The sequence below is a fragment of the Fomitiporia mediterranea genome, assembly GCF_000271605.1.
Source record: "Fomitiporia mediterranea MF3/22 unplaced genomic scaffold FOMMEscaffold_8, whole genome shotgun sequence".
Lineage (NCBI taxonomy): Eukaryota > Fungi > Basidiomycota > Agaricomycetes > Hymenochaetales > Hymenochaetaceae > Fomitiporia > Fomitiporia mediterranea.
Genome location: NW_006760393.1, coordinates 725,988 through 738,855, shown reverse-complemented (window position 1 = coordinate 738,855; position 12,868 = coordinate 725,988). Strand labels below are relative to the sequence as shown.

Genomic DNA, 12,868 nt, shown 5'->3' with positions numbered 1-12,868 from the left:
TGCTTTTATATTATATTATATAGTAGACACAAGTCTTTTTCTTCAAGTAAAATACTATAATAAAGTATTTACTCTCAATATATTTTTGTTAAAATATATCTACTCAATATTTAAAGCTATTATAATACATATACTGTATTATATTCATTAATAATACTTTTAGAACCTTTATAAGATGTATAAGAATTATCTTTACTTTATAAACTTATTAAAATTCTTACAGTTACTATATAATTTATAAATAATGTGTATTCTACTATATAAGAACTATAAAGCTATATATAAGAAAATGGACTTTTCCCTGACAGAAGATGCATCTCTGACTTAATGAATGCCTCGAGCTTCTTGGACTTTTCACTGGTTTCCTCTACGCTCAGGCCATCTCCAGAATTTAATAAGTAGGACTTGTTTGCAATGACAAGACGTGCTTTCAAACTAAGACCTTGCAAATACACCTCTAGTTCATCACACAGGACTCGAAGTCCTTGCTCATGGCCAGGACCGGAACAGTCGACAACATAGACAAGGGCAAGGGCATGCTCAACGGATTGTAAAAAGGAGTACCCCCCGGGCCGAACCAACATTCTCAGGTGCATGTGAGATGAGACCTGGATTATTCGCAACGGTGAAGCGTCTTCCTCTGCGTTGACTGAGTCAGACTGCAATTGATTTCGAGTGAGGCGGGTTCACCACTTTCCATTTGCTCGTTGAAATGCTACTCTTCGACCTTCGTCTCATCGATGATTAAATCCTTCCCCTCCCTGCCGAGAATGTTGCCCTCTGCGTCAATGCATACCACTGCGGCGGAAGGATTACAGCCATTTGCAAAAGTAATGGCAAAATTTGAAAATCATGTAATTTTTGTCATTTGACAGTATGTATTTGAAAGAAAAAAATTAAATCTTAACAAATACTGAACCAAATTCTATCATCGAAGTGGTAAAATTTTTGGATAGAAAACAGCTTTCATTTACAACAGTCATGAAGAGATTTGGTCTTGAGTTGACTGAAATATAGTACAAAATATCTGGTTTTTTCATATGTTTTAAGTTCTGATTTTTTCCTAACTCTGAATCTGATTGTATAACACTATAAACTGGTATTAAAGGATTATATAATTTTATTATGAGTTTGCATACTGATTTTGAGCTGAATAATTTAGTATATATATTGGTTTTATATTTACTTAAATTTGTCAAAATCAAGTATTTTTTCTGGCCTCTCAAGACTCAGGAAAATTTCTTCTGAGCAGTATTTGTACATGTAAAATCATATTAAGTGTATTAGAACAGAATTAATTTCTTATAACAGCTACAGTATGAATTTCTAAGCTGAATTAAAATAAGTTTAAAGCGTGGTCGACATGTCGGATCACGTGGTTTACTTGCGAAAACAATGCGAGCAGCGAATCCTTTCCTCCTGACTCAAGTTATCACGACACGCTTCTATATTTCGTTATCTCAAGTGACTATCCAAATCTAAAATAGCCATTCTCCACTGTGTCTAATCTAAGAATGCAAAAGAAACGTGAGTCGGACTATCGGAACCAGGACTGATGTATGGGTGACGTCAAAACTCCATCATCATCAGCATTACTTTGGTATATCTAGAATGCTGCTGAAACAGCGTCATTCCTACACACCGCCATGGCTACCTTAAACACATCCCGTGGTCTAAAAAATCTAGCTGGTTCACTAGCTCGATCTCGTCTAGGAAGTCTCAAAGCAGCATGTCCTTATGCAAACGTTCACCGTGCAAGGCTTTTTAGCTCAACTGCTCAAGCGAAAGAATTGAAGGCTGGAGAGACCTCAGCCGACTCGCCGTTCTCGTTTCTGCCTTCAAATGCACTTGTCCCAAAAAGCGGGCGGGGAGAACGCAGCAAGGGATTGACGGAGATTCGCGGATCGTATTACAACCCAGTTACATATACATACCTGGATGAATTACTTAGCGATTGGGGAGGTAAGTATAGGTGATTCTCAGTTATACTCCCGCTGAATATCGTGCATCGCAACAGAATTTGTTGATGGTGTAAAGGTGCGTCACTTCATACGGCAGATATTTTTAGAGACGGTTCTGAGACTGCATTTAGTTTGCTGGCGGTGCCTTTAGTTTGATGCCTCCATCGCGTTTGAAGCGTCTTATGGACATGATTCATTCTCATGATGTATACGTGTCGACTGGTGGCTTTGTGGAGCGTGTGATCGCATCGTCAGGCGGCAATACGAAGATTATCGGAAAATATCTTGAAACATGCAAAGAAATGGGGTGCGTGTATATACAAAATACAGGCTGACTTCCATTTAAACTGTATTCTCACTTCAGATTCGACGTTTTGGAGCTTTCGTGCGGTTTTCTGTCCCTTCCGACGGACGATTGGACTGCGCTCGTCAAGCTTACCAAGTCCATCGGACTCAAGCCGAAACCCGAGATCGGGATTCTCTTCGGAGCTGGTGGTGACACAGAAGGTCTTGAAAGCAAGGGAACGCGTGACCCACGCTGGGTTATTGAGGTATATCATCAATATTATGAAATAATTGTAATTTCAAGTCTGATCCACTCCGTTAGCGTGCGGAGAAGTTCCTGGCTGCGGGAGCTGACAGAATCATGGTTTGTCGACAATTTTGTTCATTGAGTTAATCTTTATCCATCTGTTCATTGCCACTAGATTGAATCGGAAGGCATTACGGAGAATGTCAAGGAATGGCGCACAGATGTCGTATCTTCTCTGACATCCGCTCTCCCGGTGGACAAGCTCATGTTTGAGGCTGCCGAGCCGGCTGTATTCGCGTACGTTACTGTGATATTATGTATTAACTATGCAATATTCAATGATGTTTCTTTCAGTTATTACATCCAGACTCTTGGCGCAGACGTCAACGTGTTTGTGGACCATTCACAAATCGTACAGCTTGCGTGTTTGCGGAAGGGCATTTGGGGAACAAGCGACCTATTCGGACGAGTCACGACATTCAAGCCAAAGCATGACGGTTGAGAATACGGGATAAGAGTCGTAGAGATAACAAAAACCGTCCTTTAGTATTATATTTGTTTGTATGTTGTACGAACGTATGCTGGTATCAAAGTGCTCCGTTTACGCAATTATGATGACGTCAGACGAAATTGATTGACTTTTTAAAATGTGCATTGTGCACGTGAGCAACATCTTGACTTCAACCAACTCGTCTGTGCAGCTAGTTTACTCAACGCGTCATCTGGCAAAGTCATTTAGCAATCGAAATGTCAAATGAACAGTCAGATAGCAGCGTGCACGAGAAGTGGATGGCAGAAGCACAGGTCATGGTAAGGGCACCTGTACACTTTGTTTGCTTCCGTTCATTGGAGAAACTCATTCCACACTAGGCGGAGGAAGCACTGACAGCAAAGGAAGTTCCTGTTGGGTGTGTATTCGTACGAGACGGTGTTGCCATTGCGCGTGCACGCAACAGGACAAATGAGCTACGGAACGTGAGCATCATATGTTATTCATCCATTCATTGCGCATATATTCACAGATCGATACTATATTTTTGGTACTCAAAGGCAACTCGTCATGCTGAGCTCGAAGCTATTGACTCCATTCTTGCCTCGCGCGAGTTAACACCAGACCCCAAGGAGCAACACCTGTTGTGTACAACGACACTTTATGTGACTGTCGAACCGTGCATCATGTGCGCATCTGCCCTTCGTCAAATGGGTATTGCTGCCGTTTATTATGGCTGCGAGAATGAGCGGTTCGGTGGATGTGGAAGCGTGTTAGGCGTTAATGAAGGGTATGATATTGAGGATCGTTTATTGTCCTTTCTTTGGATTTCTGGTAGTGTTCTTGTTATGCTCATTGCTGATACTTCCTTTCTCCCTTGTAAGGCTAAGGCATCCGAAGCATCCCTCGTACAAGGCCATTGGTGGGTACGGCCGTGAAGCCGCCATTATGATTCTCCGACGGTTTTATTTAACGGAGAATGTTAACGGTGAGTGCTGGTTCTTCTCGAGCCCTTCCATCGAACATATTCATGCTGAATCGCATGACAACGGCTCTGTCCCATATGTCATCTCCGCCGTAGTAGTCACATAACAAAGAACTCACCATTATTCCCCTTTCAGCGCCCATTCCAAAGAACAAGGCAAATCGTGTACTCAAAATCGAAATTGCCGATCCGAAAGTGGACTTAAGCTCGAGACCAGAGACATCAACTGCCAACAGAAACGAATAGACCTAACTATATGTGCACTCAATTGCACAAGTAGACTTGTCCGTCCAGATGATCGCAGTTCTGAGAACCTTACCCGCTCTTTGGCATTCATTTCACAAGCGCGTCTACCTGCGGAACGTTACGAAGGACAGAAGTAGCGAGTGCACGAAGTTCTTCCCATACTCTCAACTACTTTGGCTCTTCTTGTTGTTTGGACATCACATTGACGACTTGACCAGTCTTTGTGTCGTCACAAGGTCGCCGACTTTGCATCCGCCTACAAAGCCCGGATTTTCTTTGTGTGCAACCAAGTCGGTTTTAGAACCTGCCCCAAAAGTACGAGTCATTTCTACGGAACGAAACAACCGAATCCATCGCTTAAACTGCCCGAAAAGTTTCATGTTACAAGCTTTTTGAAGTATAATCTGCCGAATTCGGGCTATCGAGTCTATCGTACTATCTCACGGCACCATCACCAAACGATAACTCGCGATGGGAAGCCGCCTATCCTGCATCGGAAAGAACTTATTTCTGCGATTGCATCAGGAAGCAGACACACTAGACTTCTCGAATATGCGCGAACAAGAGGTATGTGGTTAGAAAATCCTTTTGGACTACTAAATTGTTGCTCATCGCTGTGCAAATGAATGGACTGATGCTCCAATCACTCTAAATTGCGGTTTAGCGTCTAGTCTCACATTCTGTGTTGGAACAAATGTCTCCCATTGCCGTCCGTTCAGGCACGTCAGCTGCTGATCTTAAGGCATGACATCTTTCATCACCTTGGCTTCGAAGGAGCAAAGATAGTGCAACGACCGAGCTGTACACTCATTCACATAGGGTCAGCTGCTTTTCGTTCCTGATGAAAGGTTATGGACGCGTATCCACAACGAGAGATCGATCAAGCCGGCGGGGGAACAAGCGGAGAAGGCAGATAGCGCATTCTGGATGGCGAGGGTTCCGATCTAATATGCGAAGAGGGTTGGAAATGATGATGTATATCGAGGAATACGGCAGGAGGAGGATTCGAATTCTCGCGGAGGGTAAACATTAGTAGTGTAGTCATAGGGAAGCCTGTGATCTGAATAAAACGGAGATGAGATGGCGATGTGAGATGGGGGCGAATCATGGCCGTGCCTCCCGGGTCGCGGCACATTGGCGAGGATAGGATGGATCATCATGGGCTGGGTAAGTTATAAGACAGGTGCCGAAGATACGGGATGGGCCCCTGGCGAGCCTCGCCAGCTCCATTTGTTTGTATGCCATCGCGTTACTTCCGCTTGCCACCGTCGTGTGCGCGCTCCCGATTCCCGCCCACACCGCTGCGTTTCTGCCTTTTTATTCATGGTGCTGCACAAAGTGCCTGTCTGGTTCCTGTGCAGGATGGTGGGAACACTCGCCACAGGGTGACCGTGACAAGCCCTTTCCTAATTCGCTGAGCGATGTCACTTAGCAGGACGTGACATCCCCTCTCCAAGCTGGAGGCCCAGTTGGCATCCCCATCAACGTCTCCGGAGTCGGCAACAACAGCGAGCAGCGCACACACTTGCTCGTCTTCGGCCGCAGCACTCGCGAGTCTCTCTTTCCCTACGTCTTTTCTCGGGCCACGGACGACTGGACCGGCAAGGGAAGGAAACACAGTCGCAGCAGCACTCTCGTTCTGGCAACAACACATTGACACGGGCCAAGCCCATCACGACGCCCCCTCACGTCCCGTCAATTTCCACCTAACCGCACTTTTTTCTCGAACCGGGTGTCCGCACCGCCTCTCAGCTGACTGTCATATTGGCCTCAAAATTTTCCCAAAGCAGATTGTCGTAATCGAATCCGAAACACGGAAGAGACGACGACGCGGACGATCGACTACCGCCGGGTGACCATCTCCACCCCGTATCAGTGCGAAGTATCTGCGAGTGCGTGCCCACACGTACATACAAATACACTTGGTTATACAATCATATACACGCGCGCACTTCCCTGAGAAACGGAAGCCGGTTCGCACTCTCTGCTCGAGACTTCGCGCGCGTTCGAGCACCACCACAGGAACGGGCTCCGCCAAGAAGGCATGCTCGGCATCCAGCAAACTCTGTCCGCCGTACCGCACCATACGACGAGCCACTCACCAGCGACAGCCGCCGCCGCAGTAGCCGCCATCAGCGGTCCCATCAGGACCCCTCCTAAAGGCAAACGACAAATATCCTTCGTGCAGAAGCAACCTTCCGACACGGTGTCGCCCACGCAGGAAGAACACGAGCCACTTGCGGCTGTCGATACCATCGCCAATGAGACTTCGGCATGGTTAGACGTGCCGCAAGAGCAAAGTGGCGAAATCCATGAGGGAGAGGTCACTCGGGAAGCTGGGCAAGAGGAGGCCCGCGAAGACGAGAGTAAACCTGCTCTGGATGGTGTTTTTGAGGATTCACAGCAAACCGGGAAGGAGGCAAACGAGCAGGACAGGGTCGAAGGAGATGGAGGAGTGACAAATGAGGCAAACAACGGAGAAAATTACGCCCGGCGACCGAGCTCTCCGCTGAGTGAACTCAGCCCAGCTCCAGACGACGACGATAGTCCGAATCAAGAAGGTGGTGGTGAGGGTGAAGGAGCCACCCAGGATGCCAGAGTAAAAGGGCAGCCACCGTCGGGTGCACAGGTTTCTGACCCTGCGAACCTGATCGATGCAAACGCCACCGACTTGAACAGTGGTTATCCTAGGATCACAGGGAGCGGGTTGAAGCACTCCATGCCGGCTGCCCCATTCAATACCGATCAAAACAGCATTGACGGGCTTCCTCCCTCTTCACCTGTACCAGGAAGCTCGTCACAACTTCCACATGCAACCTCGACGCCACACACCTCGTCTCCTTTGAAGCCAGCTGGAGAGAATGCTCAAGCTGGGCCGAGCGGGCTAACAGCATCGAGTCCTACGAAAATTGGTACGACGCAGAAGTTCGCAATACTGCTTGAGATAAATGCCCTGTTGTTTAAGTACGCTTTCTTTCCTTTGCCTCATGATTAGTTTCAGCCATCTCCTTTGTTGCCACGGATGAGCATATTCCGCTTCGTTTACGTCAACCCGTCCACCTTTTCGTGTTTAGTTCCAAACAACGTTCTTTACTTTCGGGCACAGCTGATTAATTTCTATTTTCAGGACATGCGAAGCCTTCTTCGCAGCCGGGTGTGTCCTACAGACACCAGAAGTGCACCCGTTAGTGCCTTTAATCCAAAAGAATAATTCCGGGTAACTGACAAGAGTATCTTATTTAGATTCGCGAGTAAACTCTCAAGCAACCTAACGTGGTTGTCTGCACATGTTGATGGCGTGAAACTTGTCTCGGTTCGTTGATTCCGTAGCTGTTCGCTCAATGGTCTTTACTGACTGTCAATTTTCCCTACTATCAATGCACAGGAGATACCAGAAATGGATCCCCCAGTTTTAGCATCCTCTGCAGCTCACATAACCTTTCCTGATGGCCTGTTGGATCGTATCAGTAATCTGTACTCTCGGCTACCCATTGTTTTCGCCAAAGACATAGCGCGGAGGAATCAAAGAATTGCATCGTCATCAGGCTCTGGAACGCCAACGCCTATAGGGCATAGAAATTCTGCAACACCTAGTTTACTCCCTCCAAGTGGCATTGGCATAAAGCGGGAGCGACCTGACAGTGCAGGTTATTCTGGCTATGGGAGCCCGACTGCTGCGAAACGCCGGGATACTGGCGATGCAAAGGCTGCAACTCCAAGCACTCCCGTGCAACCTGGATCTGCTGGTGCAATGGATATGCCTCCCCCAGTGACGCCCATGTCATCGCAGTCGCATGGGCAGATGGCACGGCCCGGTTCAAGCATGAGTGGTGTAGGGCCACTAAGTGGCGGTATCCAGGCTTCCAATTCCGCAGACGGGATGTTCCCTCCTAACGCAAGTCCGGGAGTAGGCATGGGTGCCGGAATACACGGCATGGCTAGTATGGGTGGATTAAGCCCCGAAGCACAAGCTCGTGCACGGCAGCAGATGCAGATGCGCCAGATGCAAGCCATGATGCATGCACAAAGTCAACAACAGGCGCATCAACAATCACCGCCGGCGGGTCAGCAGCATTCGACTATGCGGCAGGGTGGCATGCAGAGCGGGAATCCTTCAATGAGTCCGCCTCAACGTCAATCTCAACCAACACCTTCACCGTCACAGCAACAACAAATGATGCAAGCTCAGGCAGTGGCACGTCAAATGTCTCCTCCGGGTTCTGTGCCAGGCATGAACATGAACAGTAATATGGGCATGGGCATGAATGGCACCGATGGCATGAGCCCAAATCAGCAGGGCGGCATGAACAGTAATATGTCGCAGCCGGGAATGAACATGAACATGAACATGAACGGCATGGGTTCGAATACTGGCTCGAATATGCCGTTGAACCCTCAGGTACTTGCAAGCATGGGGCCGCAGGCGATGATGGCATACCAGATCTTACAAAACCCTCAGCACCAGATGACCCAATACCTCAATCAACAGATGCCTGGCTTTTCGCAATTGCCAATGATGGACCAAATTCGGCGATTCTCGTTGCTCCAGGTTTGACTTTTTCCCGCCCTTCCTCATTCCAGCCATTGATTACTTTTCTAATTTTTAGCAACAGAGGCAAATGCAGCAAGGGCAGCGTAATCAGCAAATGATTAGTAACCAGATGATGGGCAATCAAATGCGTCCAACAAATGCCAATGCGTCTGGCTCTGGTACTCCGCAAATGCAGCAACTTGGTCAGAGCAGTCCAATGGGTATGGCCCCGCAAATGCAGTCATCGAATTCGGAAGGCGGGATGCAGTTCCCTGGTACTCCGACGTCGGCGAACATGAACATGCCTAATCGGACTGCCTCGAGTATGGCTATGTCGCAACAAATGGGTAACATGGGTGGCATGGCGGGCATGCCGAATGTACCAAACATGGCAAATCTCAATCCACAACAGCGACAACTGTACCTCATGCAGATGCAGATGCGTGGTGCTGGCGCCGGAGGTAGTGGTGGTGTTGGTGGAGGGATGAATCCGTCAATGATGAATCCGCAAATGTTGGCTGCTGCTCAGGAGCGACAACGTCTTGAACAACAGCAACGGCTTGCTATGGCACAACGGCAGGGCTCACCGTTAAACCCTACTGCAAACAGCGGGCGAGATCAGTTTCCACCTGGGTTACGATCAAATCCAACGCCAAGCATCGGAATCTCTCGAACTGGCCGTTCGCCATCCTTGAGTGGTATGGGTGACATGGTGGGTGGGGCAACGCCTCGAATTGGTGGTCGAATGCTACCTGGTAACGAGGATTATCAACGTCAGGTACTACTACAACAGGCCCAGCGTACCCAAATGCAACAGCAGCAGCAGCAACAACAACAACAACAACAACAACAACAGCAGCAGCAGCAGCAGCAGCAGCAGCAAGGGTTCATGCAAGGGCAAGGCCAGGGTCATGGCGCATGGGCAGGCCAGCAGACACCGCAACAACAGCTACCGTTATCCGCGGGAGCCTGGCCGCAGCAAAATCCTCAAGGTTTCGGAATTGGTGGCTCACCTAGTGGTATGCAGTCTATGGATCTTATGGGCACTCCTCAGCAGACGAACTCAACACCAGTACAGATGGGACAACATAGTCCAACAGGACCCAGTTCTGACTTTGACAGCATGATGAATTGGTAACCCCTCGCGTGTACCTTTTCTTTTTTTCGCTTTTCATCTCGACTGCTTTTAACTTCGCAATGTTCTACGCGTTATGTAACCATAATAATTTTTTGGTCTCTGTCTTGTTTATAATCTCACATCTCTTTCTTACTGGCTTATCACTCTATTTCTTCTTCGTCTCTCTAACAACCCGTCACATCCACTCTGCTCACCAAACTCCCTACCCCCGCCGCACCCACACTTACACATTGTCCCGTTTGTCCCGCTATCGCTCCCCGAATCATTGCTCATCCGTCTTCTATCGGGGTGGTAACACGCATACGCCCTTTGCCGTTGTTATCTGTTGTTGTCCTGTGGCTTTGTATAGTACCTGATGATATATCGATTGGCACACCTAACTCTTTTTCTTTCCTTCCTCTTCGTTACTAAAATAGACGTAGTCAAAAGTCACTTTTCCCTTTTTGTCTTCTCCCATGTTTTCTATCTCTGAATATGATGGCACATACCCTTTTGTATGCGTGAGTCCATTTGTAGCTTACAATTTTGGGGTGAGAAGTGAGCTGTTGCTATTGCTTTTTTTTGCGTGTAATCAGGTCTAGAAGAAAGCAGGGCAATTACAGCTATTGTACCAAAGCCTTAGTATGGTATGGTATGGTATATAACCAGTGTTGGTCCCTAAAGCAAAATGCCAGGGCTGCTGGTTAATGTACATATCAGGAGTAACTACTGTAATAGCTACAATTAACTGCCCAGTATACTCAGGGTACTACTAGTATGATAGTAGTAAATGCTGTCCTGACTGTGTACTAAAGTATAGAAAAAACAAAACAAATACATATATAGAGACCCAAGTAAAAGAAGTACATGAGGAGGGATGCTAATTTCATAGTAGATGGTCTTGTTTTACAATCCTTTAAAAGTGCTTTATTTTACTAGATTCTACACTATTATACTGAGATTAGATGAGATAAATCCATTCAATGACAAAAGGTATCCTAACTACCTTTATTGAAGAATTATCAAGCTCAAAACTTTAACCAAATATTGTCTTTACATTCTAATGAATGAAGTTAACATAATAACCTTTTAGTAAACATACAAGGTACTATAAGATTACAATCAATATAATTAAAAACAATTTTACTAAGCCCATTATTCCCATCAATTAAACTAGTAGAAAAATGGTTGAAGACATACAATTACCCTTTTGTGATTACCAAACAGATTTTGTAGGTCTAGTGTTGAAAAATTACAGCATTACTGATTACGAATGGACTAATCCGGAATTGAACCGGACCCCTCTCGCATATTCTTGACAACACTTCTGTGCTAAGCGAGCGTGATAACCAACTACACCATTAGCCCGACACAATATATGTTACATTAAAAATATCTATCGACTTTTAAAATTTACAGAAGTTAAGAGAAATATACAAGATATTCTAACTACAAATTTCATGGTATGTTTCACTTCCTGAGCCTTCACTTGATGAGAGGCGAAACCGATCAAGCAAAATGGCAATTAATTTTGTTGTGATGTTTGGCTGGCTGGAACAAATAAACGCGTCTGAACACGTTACACGTCATCACGTTACTCGTAATTACCGCTCTGCCTGGTCCTGTCTAACGAACCTTGGCTCCGTCGTCTTGCTCTTGACGATTGGCACTTACGAATCTTTAAGGCAAAAATCAAACGTTCAGAATGGTAAAATCGACGACCATTGTACGCGCGACGGATGCGCTTCCGCTTGCCGCCACCGTCGATGATGAGCAGGTGCGTAGTGTTCTCTCTAAGTTCCTCTTACTTGCTATACTGCCTCAGGAAAGGACACTGACAAGACTTTATCCTACTTTTGCAAATTCAACAGACGGAGCAGGAACTGCAAGAACACAAGCAGCAAGCGAAGCTCATTTTCCGGCGAATAACACCCAATTCTGAGCCATTATGCTCTATTGAGAGTGGGCCTTACACTCTGCAGTACGCTTCCTCTATAAGCCTTGTCCCTTGCACGATTTAGTGCTGAGCAAAATTATTTTTGTCTCTGTGATCGTAGCTATATGATTGCGGACAACGTCGTGTACCTTACGATCGCGGACAAGTCATACCCACGCAAACTCGCGTTCTCGTACCTCGATGAGCTATCAAAAGAGTTCCAGAACTCATATGGCACGAAAGTGGAGGGTGTGCGCAAGCCTTATGCGTTTGTCGGGTTTGGTGCGTACTCGTTCTTTTGCTACGGTGTTCTGCTCAGAGTTCGTGGGACTAAGCATTATACTAATTTGGTCTGGACACAGATACGTTCATGAGCAAGACTGCACGATTATACCAGGACACGCGAACTGCCAGCGCTGCGAGCTCGCATCTGGACCGGTTAAATGATGACTTGCAAGACGTAACGCGAATCATGACTAAGAACATGGAGGAACTCCTTTGGCGTGGGGATTCTCTCGATAGTACGTTATAATCCATTAATCCATACTCTCACTTTCGTTTCTTCTCGAGAATAAGACACCTGACTAATGTGTTGACTGTCAGAAATGTCGCACCTTTCGACCTCACTACGATCTGAATCGGAGAAATACCGGAAAGCGGCGCGTAACATTAACTTCCAGGCAATGCTCCGGCAATACGCGCCTCTCGCAGCTGTTGCATTTTTCTTGATTCTCTTTATTTGGTGGCGCTTCTTATAGATGCATCGCTGGAATCTGTGAGGCGTTACGAGGGACCTGTGTATCAGGAGGCTCATACTATTCAACACGAGTATTGAGGCGGCTATATGTACATACAAGTACCCTGTTTTCTTTTCCCTGAGTATATTTTATTTTCGTTCGTTCCTACTGCATCTGCATATACATACAGTACTAGTATTTCACCTACATGCTGTTCTCACGTTGACTTGTTACTGAGCATGCGGCATAATTTTCTTTTGACATGGATACTGTGGTTTATTGACAAGTTACAAAACTGGGTGGCTCCGCGGGGACTGACTGAATGGGAAAGAT

The 12,868-nt window shown here is 46.4% G+C and overlaps 5 protein-coding genes and 1 non-coding gene across 6 annotated transcripts; 5 read left to right on the top strand and 1 right to left on the bottom strand.

Moving 5' to 3' along the window:
- Positions 1 to 1,646: 1,646 nt before the first annotated feature.
- On the top strand, positions 1,647 to 2,995 carry FOMMEDRAFT_90186 (phospho-3-sulfolactate synthase coma; the record flags this gene model as incomplete). Its single annotated transcript, XM_007268091.1, has 6 exons — positions 1,647 to 1,962; positions 2,018 to 2,037; positions 2,093 to 2,268; positions 2,326 to 2,539; positions 2,669 to 2,790; positions 2,848 to 2,995. The coding sequence occupies 6 exons, from the start codon at positions 1,647 to 1,649 to the stop codon at positions 2,993 to 2,995; spliced, it is 996 nt and encodes a 331-aa protein (XP_007268153.1).
- A 245-nt stretch (positions 2,996 to 3,240) lies between these two features.
- FOMMEDRAFT_90512 (cytidine deaminase-like protein) lies at positions 3,241 to 4,214 on the top strand (the record flags this gene model as incomplete). The annotated part of the gene is made up of 5 exons (XM_007268090.1): positions 3,241 to 3,303; positions 3,364 to 3,468; positions 3,544 to 3,773; positions 3,868 to 3,971; positions 4,105 to 4,214. The coding sequence occupies 5 exons, from the start codon at positions 3,241 to 3,243 to the stop codon at positions 4,212 to 4,214; spliced, it is 612 nt and encodes a 203-aa protein (XP_007268152.1).
- Positions 4,215 to 4,262: 48 nt separating this feature from the next.
- On the top strand, positions 4,263 to 4,962 carry FOMMEDRAFT_157985 (uncharacterized protein; the record flags this gene model as incomplete). Its single annotated transcript, XM_007268089.1, has 3 exons — positions 4,263 to 4,529; positions 4,589 to 4,781; positions 4,886 to 4,962. The coding sequence occupies 3 exons, from the start codon at positions 4,263 to 4,265 to the stop codon at positions 4,960 to 4,962; spliced, it is 537 nt and encodes a 178-aa protein (XP_007268151.1).
- Positions 4,963 to 6,258: 1,296 nt separating this feature from the next.
- FOMMEDRAFT_29679 (uncharacterized protein) lies at positions 6,259 to 9,883 on the top strand (the record flags this gene model as incomplete). Its single annotated transcript, XM_007268088.1, has 5 exons — positions 6,259 to 7,178; positions 7,342 to 7,398; positions 7,458 to 7,527; positions 7,600 to 8,763; positions 8,822 to 9,883. The coding sequence occupies 5 exons, from the start codon at positions 6,259 to 6,261 to the stop codon at positions 9,881 to 9,883; spliced, it is 3,273 nt and encodes a 1,090-aa protein (XP_007268150.1).
- A 1,253-nt stretch (positions 9,884 to 11,136) lies between these two features.
- On the bottom strand, positions 11,137 to 11,230 carry FOMMEDRAFT_t55. The gene has a single exon. It is a non-coding gene; the product is annotated as a tRNA-Ala (tRNA).
- A 287-nt stretch (positions 11,231 to 11,517) lies between these two features.
- FOMMEDRAFT_21347 (protein transport protein Sec22) lies at positions 11,518 to 12,801 on the top strand. Its single transcript, XM_007268087.1, has 5 exons — positions 11,518 to 11,639; positions 11,734 to 11,843; positions 11,920 to 12,080; positions 12,161 to 12,319; positions 12,402 to 12,801. The coding sequence occupies exons 1-5, from the start codon at positions 11,568 to 11,570 to the stop codon at positions 12,554 to 12,556; spliced, it is 657 nt and encodes a 218-aa protein (XP_007268149.1). The 5' UTR covers positions 11,518 to 11,567; the 3' UTR covers positions 12,557 to 12,801.
- The last annotated feature ends 67 nt before the right edge of the window (positions 12,802 to 12,868 follow it).

Excerpts from the sequence above, each read along its gene's own strand:
- FOMMEDRAFT_21347 (XM_007268087.1), top strand. The coding sequence starts at position 11,568 with ATGGTAAAATCGACGACCATTGTACGCGCGACGGATGCGCTTCCGCTT. Across the intron at positions 12,081-12,160 it reads TTATGCGTTTGTCGGGTTTG|ATACGTTCATGAGCAAGACT; the intron begins GTGCGTACTCGT and ends GTCTGGACACAG. Across the intron at positions 12,320-12,401 it reads GCGTGGGGATTCTCTCGATA|AAATGTCGCACCTTTCGACC; the intron begins GTACGTTATAAT and ends GTTGACTGTCAG.